Below are 8,895 nucleotides of genomic sequence, written 5' to 3' on the forward strand. Positions count from 1 at the left end.
AAGTTAGTTAGTAAAGTAAGGCTGAATCCCATTACCAACCCATGTGAGGGGTAGGGCTGTCTCAATCCTCATTTGGGTTAAGGGCTAGGCCCAAGGCGTAGGGCTACGTAGCCCTTGAAATTAAGCTTCCGAAGGACCACACTTGAAAGGAAGGGCTTTGAGAAATTTCCCAGCATCCCCTGCGCAACTTGTCACCGAAGTTTAAAGCCGGCCGGCAAACTTTAAGGCATAGATGTATTATAGTATTAAGTATTTTCAGCATTTTTATCACGGCAGTTGTGTAATGATTCTGTGTTCAAGTGGTTGTTCATTGTCAAGTTTGTTTTGAATCACTAGTCGACTCCGGTGTCTTCTGTTATTAGCAGACGTAAAAAAAAGAAAACTGGCCCAGGCAACAGACATCACAACTTGTGTAGACGCCATTTTGGATAGTGTTGACATAACAGTCCGCAAACGTCAACCAATGATGATGGAGGGGTGTCTCCGTTCTTACCCCTACCACCATCAACTCTGTATTGAGGGGCAAGGGGAAGTCTCAGACAGAGGGGTAGGGGAAAGGGGCGGTAATGGGATTCAGCCTAAGTAAAAGTTTCATGGAAAAACACATTTTATCAGTACATCTGTCCCTAATTAACATCCTTACATCCACTTACACATTGTTAACATATCCATGTTTAAAGGTCATGCTTATTTACTCCTTTTTGAGTATGTCTTTTGGCAGTTTTAGAAGTGGGAAACATCAAAGTATGGTGCATTTGTTGCTGACTTTCTCACTTAAATCACAGACTGTTTTCTCCATTTCTTGGAGTTTTTGGTCTTTTTCTCTGAGTTCTTCTTTGAGCGTTGCTTCTTTATGACTTGTAAACTCGTTTAACAGTTTATACTCTTGCTTCAGCGCCTCCTTTTCTTCCGTATGCTCTTCCTTCAGACCTGCATAGTTCCTGATGTATTTATCTCTGAATTTGTTGAATTCCTCTGCCTGCTTCCGAGCCTCCTCTTCATATTTCTTGCCCATATCATCCATCATCTTCTTATGTTTTTCCTCTAACTCTTTCCTTCCTTTCTCCTCCTGTTCTTTTGTTTTTTGGTCTTCACTTTTTATTTTGTTGTCATGTTTTTCTCTCTCCTGTTCGTACTCCATTTGGAGCCCTTTGAGTCTTGTTTTGTTCTGTTTTCGTCTTTCCACCTTTTCCATGTGCCGTTCGCCCCAGTAATCTTTTTGTTCCCTCTCGCGGCTTTCTTGTTTCTGTCTCAACTCATCTCTCTTCTGCTGTAGCTCATTTCTCTTTTCTTCATCTGATGCAGAATTTACTTTTATTTGTTGCTCCAAACCTTTAAGCTTTTCTTCCCACTCTTGTTGTTCAGTTTCTTCCTGTTCTTTTTTCTTCCTGTCTTCTTCTTTCCTCCTTTCTTTTTCTATCTTGCCCCTATCACGCTCCTTGTTTATTGTTTCTTTCATTTCTTCTAGCTTTCTGATTCTGGATTCTCTCTCTTGTTCAGTTTCTGCTCTCTGGTCTTCCAGTCTTCTTTTCATCTCTTGCATTTCTTCCTGATGTTTTCTCTGAAGTTCCTCCCTCTCTCTCTGTATCTCTTCTTCCTTCTCCTTCAGGATCTTCTCCACTTCTTTCTGTATCGCTGCCTCGGCCTCTTGCAGCATTTCATTGGTGTAGCAGCTGCCTCCATTCTTCTTCACCATGGTGTCGATCTTGTTTATCAGCTCAATAACTTGCACATGGTTTTCTTTATCATAGTTATTGAACACATGGTATCCTCCTCCACAGTCAGCAATCAGACTCTTAAAGGAATCATCACATTTTTCCTGAATGTATTCATCAATAGAAATCTCCTCATGTTTCAGTGAATCTCCTCTGGTGAAAAGGATGATGGTGAACTTTTCAGCATCCTTCCCGAAGACTTCCTTGATCAGTGTTAATGTCTCCTTCTCCTCTGATGTCAGTCTGCCAATTTGTAACACCAAAAGGAAGACATGTGGTCCTGGAGCCAGAAGACTGACGCATCTCACCAACTCTTCATTAACTGCTTGATGGGACAAAGTTGTGTCAAACAGACCAGGAGTGTCGACCACAACAACAGGACGACCGTCCACTTCACTCTCTGCTTTCTGACACTCTTTAGTAACTGATATTTGGCCTATTTCAGCTTTGAACTCCTTTTTTCCTAGAATGGTGTTTCCTGAAGAACTCTTCCCGCAGCCGGTCTTCCCTATCAGCACAATCCTGAGACTCTCTGGGCTCTGCTGCTCTTCATCACCTGTGAGACAAGAACAACAGGAGTTACTTTAAATGTTGAGTGTTACTGCAGTATTGGCTAAAACATGATTCATGAGTTTTACATCAATTAAATTCTATACTTACAGTTGCTTGTTTTCTGGTCCCCAAGTTCAGGCTGTAGGCTGGCTTGGTTTTTCTCTTTTTGGGCAATGAATGTTTCTGTTGTGTAGCAGCTTGGTTTGTCTTTTTTGGGTCTAATTTTTTCTAAACTGTCCAACAGCTCTGGGATCTGCTGCTGGTCCCTGATGTTGAGGACAAACTGTCTTCCTCCACAGCTCTGACGGAGCTCCTGGATGTCCTTGCTTTTCTTTAGAAAGTTATCAACAGCTGGAGCTGTAGGATCTGACTCCACAGTGAACAGAATCATGGTGAAGTCATTGACTCGAGAGCTGAAAGTGTTCTGGATGGTATCCAACTCTCCCTTGTCTTCATCAGTGAGGGGACCCACAGGAAGGACCAGGATGAAGGCATGGACGCCCTCAGGATCACAGAGGGAGATACACCTGATTGATTCCTCCATCACTTCCTCCTGAGGTTTTCCATTCAATGCAGGCAGCTCCACCAGGGAAACCCAACGTCCACACACCTCTCCCTGATGTTTAACACACTCTGAGCTGGAGACTGAATGAAGCTCTGTCTGACCTAAAATGGCCTCGGCTGCTGAGGTCTTCCCTGCTCCTCTCCTCCCACACACAACCACGTTTAGAGCTGGTTTCATGTGTTCAGTAATGGTGAGGAAGTTTCCTTTGTTATGACGCATAATGTTTTCAATCTTCTTCATCAAAAGTCTTTGGTCATCTTCAGCCATGCTGTAGTGTCTTCCTCCACAGTCTTGAAGCAGCTGATTCACAAAGAAACCTTTATACTGGTCATGTGTCAGGATGACCATGGAGTGTTTCAAAGCATCTTGATCAAACAAACTCAGGATGAACTTCAATCTTTGTGTCTTCCTCTCTGTGAATGTAGATGGTTTCACGAACAGCAGCAGAACATTTGGTCCAGGAGGACAAAGTGACACACATTCCTTCATCTCTTCTTTCACTGTTTCCAAAGGCAGTCTAAAGATGTTTGGGGCTTTAACTACTGTTAATGGTTTTCCTCTCCAGTCCCCATAGGTAACCACACATTGCTTTAAGGGAGAATGTTTTTGGAAATGATCGCCTTTTCCAATGATGACGTTCACAAGTCTTGTCTTTTCATGCTCAATTTTCCCCAACAGCACAATCCTGAGTGCAGACTCTGTGATACAAACAAAAAGAGAAAGAAAGCATTTTTACACCCATGGCCTGATTTAGCATTCAAGCTGTTAGGATCCCAACCAGGTGGAAACTTCCTGGTCTGAGCAGTGAAACAAACCCAGGTCTGCCTTCAGCCTGCAGTCTGTCAAACCTCCAGCAGGGGTCTCAACCGGCCGGTCCTCTCTATCTCAAGACAAACTGAGACGACTTCCCACTTGATTTATTACCTCAGAAAAAAATCTGGTGGCAACATTCTGGTCTCAATCTCTAGTTTCAAGTCTTCTTCAAGACAATCTGATGTTAATGTGTAAATGATGGTCCCAAATAGAAGGAAACAGATTATAAAGCAGGGTATGATTTGATTGACAGGTGGCTGTCATCATGAGAGAAGCAGAACAATGCGTATCCATGGCAACGTGGACATCTAAACTCAACTTTGACCCTTTCACCGTATTTTCACTTCATCACAGTTTATTTAAAGATCTTGTTCAGCATTCGGTCGGACTAAAAGACTCCAAGGAGTCGCTGTTCAGTTCCTCCAGTGAGTAACGCACATTTAGTTTTAGCATTAACAGTTTATTTTTAGATACACCCATCCTCGCTCCTCCACAGTCAAGATCTGGTCTCTCCCCGTTTCAACAAACAAAGATGGAGACAAACTTGACGCCAAACTTGATGCTTCAAACATACACAAACCAACGAGGGACGTCATGCTGACTATGTCCATTATTTATGTACAGTTCATCTCTCTATAAACTTGTGATTTACACCCCTGTTGACAGTGCTTGTTAATGGAAGCATTCTGTGATGACACTAGTTTTATGTCAATCACAGAATGCATCAGTTCTCACTTACCGGTAGCTTCATCAGATGAGATAGCAGGGACTTCCTGTTGTTGCAGTCTTTGATGATAGCTGGATAAAGCAGAGGCTGAATCTACAAATTCTTCACAGCTCACATGTTCTCCACTGTTCTCCTTCACAATTTGTTCCAAGCATGCCAGCAGGTCTGGACGCTCGGTAGTCTTCTTCCTTAAAAACTGGCCTCTGCAGATTCTGATGATGTTTTTCAAGGGTGGATGGTTCATGTAGTTTTCCCTGGCACTTGAACTCTCCTCTCGGGGTGTCGAAATCAGAACCAGTGAGTGGTCAAAGGATCGGCCACCAAAGAGTTTCAGGACTCTGCAGAGTCTCAGTCTGTATTTCTCAGTGAAGTCTTCAGGCTGTAGAACCAGCAGGAACACATGAGGTCCAGGAGCAGAGAGTCTCACACAGTTTTCCACATGTAGTTTAAGTTTGTGTTGGAAGATGCTAGGAAGCAGCAGATCTGGAGTGTTGATGAGAACTATTTCTTTCTTCTCCAGCTGCACTCGGTGTCTCACACAGCGGTCTGGTTCATCCTCTGTGCTGAACAAAGTCTTTCCTAGTATCAAGTTCCCCACTGAACTCCTCTCAGACCAGCTGTTCCCCAGCAGAACAACTCTCAGCTCAGACACTGAAATGAAAAAAGGTAGATAGAGAAAGGTAGTTCATGTAATCTGTCCAGTATAGAGGCACTACCAACTATGGACCTGGATTTATTCTTCCCAGTATTGGAGAAATACTCATAATTAGCATCAGTTAGTCAATATAAGATTGGAAATGTTACTTGATTCATCTCCTTTATTCTGGAGTCAGAGTTAAAGGATAAGACGGTGATATTCTAGAATTTTATTATTGTCACCAGATTCCATAAAAAATGCCTTTCCTAAGCCTGATATAGACAAAGCAGGGATGTTGGCAGAAGTAAACAAACTACAGTGGCACCTCATTTGAAAATGCTAAACCTTTTCAACTAAATGATTCATTCTTGTTTTAACCAATGGCAAGACATATGCTCTACTTAGTGTACTTTAGAGAACACACAAAAAAGCTACATCTGCATCAAATCCTTACGTTTTTCTTGCATTTTAAGGGGTAGGTAGGTAGGTTTCTTGGTCGACATTCCACTATTACAAGGATAGAAAAATTGTCTTAAATATTTCAGCCTGATTTTAATTACACTTGGTAGAGGTTTGAAGCATGGGGCGAAGAAGAACTCTTATCATTTTAATGCAGATCAAAATTATGGGATAGATACACAAATATAATTATTTTTTTGCTTTATTTATTTATTTGATTTATTTATTTATTTTACACTTTATAATATAAGACATTGCATGCACTTTTCCACCTCTGTCCTGCTACACATTAATTGGACAGCATTTCATGTTTTAGATGGTTGGAGGCAAATATATGCCATTCGCATATTTGACTGCCGCAATTAAACTGGCATAATGAGAGGAGCTACCAGTGCTTAGAGAAGAAAATGTACTGAGTTTGGTCATTTTAAGGTTGAATGAAACATTTGCTCAAATTACATTAAAAGAAATAAAATCACAAGGCAGATTTGTAAAATTTGCATTCCTGGTTTTTAGCTTGTGAGTCTTAGTAACAGGCTTTGTATGACAAACATCCGACAGGTGTTACCCAAAACTTTTTAAACACCTGAGATTCAGATTTGATCATGAACCAGATTAATTCAGACTCTCTCCAGTTTGACTCACTGAGAGGTGGCAGGATTTCAAAGCTGCTCCTGCGCTCCACAGGCTGCACGTCCTCTGACACTGTAAGGAAGCAGAATTGTCCACATTATTTAATTAATTCATTTACATGTATTTTATAATCGGCCAGTAAAAACTATTGTTTGGTAAAGTAGCATGTGTTTTCTACCTGGGAGCTTCAAATGTTTCTGGTAACCACATCTAGATAGACACACTATAGTCAGTACAAAATTATTGACTGCTAACCAAAGTAACTAACTACTGTGGGTAAATATACAACTTTTGGTGATTTTGTCAAAATGACATAACAAGAAGCTCATCACTGTCCTGTTTTACAGTACAAACACTGCTCACAGCTGCACAACAGTTCAGTGCATTGATCAAAGACACCCGAACAGGATTTACAAATGAGGGGCAAAGTGTTGTCATCCAGCTGCACATAGAAAACTTTTTAAACAGCATCAAAACAAAGCAAAGAAACAGATGAACTATTGGCAGATACACTCCAAACGAAAAAGTTACTGTACAACATACAGTAATAGCTGAACTCATGAATACATGTAAACAATTCTGTATGGAAATAAGAAAGACAAATAGGAGAGAAGCAGTGGTCGAATGTAACCAAATGCTTTTACTCAACTCAAGTACTGTACTTAAGTAAAATTTTAGGATACTTCTACTTTACTTTATGTAACTTAATACTTCTACTTCACTTCTTTTTGAGGCAAATATTGTACTTTCTACTCCACTACATTTAGCTGACAGCTTTAGTTACTTTTCAGGTCAACATTTACATTTACACTTTTTTCATTTTAACCACATAACAGTGTATTAAGTAGTTAAAATGTACCTTACCTTGATTTAAAAAAATTTGCCTACGTAAAAGCATCAATAATGATAATCCAATAACATATTTAGAATATATTATAACAATCTGAGTGGGTCCATATGAGTACATTTTGATGCTGATGCTTCTTTACTTTTACTTCTGTAGGTTTGAATGCAGGACTTTTACTTGAAGTCGAGTCATTCTGCAGTGTGGTGTTAGTACTTTTACTTAAGTAAGGAATCTGAATACTTTTTCCACAACTGGAGAGGAGACAGATAATTAATACAAAGCTTACCAGATGTTTCAGCCATACTGTCACTCTGCAGGAAACCCACACGAGAGAAACTCAACTCGAGCTGCAGACTGTAACGAGAAACACAAAACAAATTACAAAAAATAATATCCTGTGACGCTCCATACACTTTACAGAATTGGAAAATTGTAGAAATTAAGTCAACATTATGACAAAGATTTTAATCAATGTAGCTTCTCATTGTCTTCTTTGAAAAAAAGAAATAAAAAAACATGATTGCCTCCACCAAGGAGGCCATGATTCTGTTTTGTTTGTTTTTCTGCCAGTAGTTTAACAGGAAATATTTCAGCCTGATTTTAATTAATCTTGGTAGAGGTTTAAAGCATGGGGCAAAGAAGAACTCTAATCATTTTAGTGCAGATCAAAATTATGGGATAGATACACAAATATAATTAGTTTTTGCTTTAACATTGTGAGATAAGCCATGGCCGTGGCACCAACTTTTGTTTAATTTATTTATGTATTTATTTATTTTACACTTTATAATATAAGACATTGCATATACTTTTCCACCTCTGTCCTGCTTCACATTCCCTCTGGGAACTTTGCATTGCAAATACATAATTTTTACTGCTGATTTTTTTGAACATTTTTTTAAATACTAGGTTTGTTGTAAAAAAATTAATAAAAAAAGAACGTGCATCCTCCAAAAAAGATACACCTTGAATTCAAAGTCAATATATTTATTTATAAACTGAAGAAGCTGAATAACTCCAACAGACTTTTAGCTTGACTTTCTGGACAGAAAAAAAACAGTCCAGTAAAATTACATTTTGTCTTTGTAATAATTGATGTCCTGCTTCAACTCTGAGGTTATTTTTGATGTTGTAGTTTGCAGTGGTGATGTCAGGTGTTTCATTCCAGCACCACAGAGTAAAGTAATGGTTCAGAAGTAGAAATAAGGTGCTACACCAATAAAGCAGACAACGTCTGTATAGCATTATATTTAGTATTTAAAAATATCATTGCTTACATGTTTTGCCTTAGGCCTTCCTCAGGGCATGCCATGTTAACAGAAAATCACTTTTATATTTTCAAGGGATACAGCAGTTATTTTGGCACATTGAAATACTGCATCAATCACCTCAGAAAACACAAAAAAACAGGAAAAACGTGCAGGTTCCGATAAAACTGATCATTTTTGCTGACTTTAGGTCAATACCAGATTAAATGCCAGTTTATAAGTAAGCAATGATAGATTATTATTTTTGAGGTGAACCACCCTCTTAGAACTTCTTTTTTTAGTAGTAAAGTAAAAGTCTAAACCAAAATATTTCAGACAGTTTTAAAGTATTAACACTTTTCAGCCGATCACTCACTGTCTATTGTTTTTGTTGGGATTTATCTTGAGTCTACATACCAGAAATTGTTGCTGCGCCATTTTCCGTGCAGGCGTCCCACTGATCACTGACTCCCTGACAGCTGAGAGCAAAGAGCACAAAAAAGGAGTGCCAAGAGTGTGACTTTGATCCTCAATATGATCTCATAAAGCTTAGAAACACTCTTAGTCAATGTGGAGAAAACGTTTTCCTTAAAGGGCTACAAGAGCTAATTTAACATCCATCACATGTCAATCTATGACAAGAAATCCATTAAATGAAACATTCAGGAACAATCACAGTCCAACTTTTGAAAAGCATTTT

General features: G+C 39.3%; 1 protein-coding gene across 1 annotated transcript; it reads right to left on the bottom strand.

Moving 5' to 3' along the window:
* Positions 1-535: 535 nt before the first annotated feature.
* LOC131974933 (GTPase IMAP family member 8-like) lies at positions 536-8,260 on the bottom strand. The gene is made up of 7 exons (XM_059337441.1): positions 8,226-8,260; positions 7,235-7,302; positions 6,114-6,173; positions 4,385-5,023; positions 2,372-3,530; positions 1,137-2,297; positions 536-578 (listed from the first exon to the last, which is right to left on the bottom strand). The coding sequence occupies exons 1-7, from the start codon at positions 8,258-8,260 to the stop codon at positions 536-538; spliced, it is 3,165 nt and encodes a 1,054-aa protein (XP_059193424.1).
* Positions 8,261-8,895: the final 635 nt, after the last annotated feature.

The sequence above is a fragment of the Centropristis striata genome, chromosome 7, assembly GCF_030273125.1.
Source record: "Centropristis striata isolate RG_2023a ecotype Rhode Island chromosome 7, C.striata_1.0, whole genome shotgun sequence".
Taxonomy (NCBI): Eukaryota; Metazoa; Chordata; class Actinopteri; order Perciformes; family Serranidae; genus Centropristis; species Centropristis striata.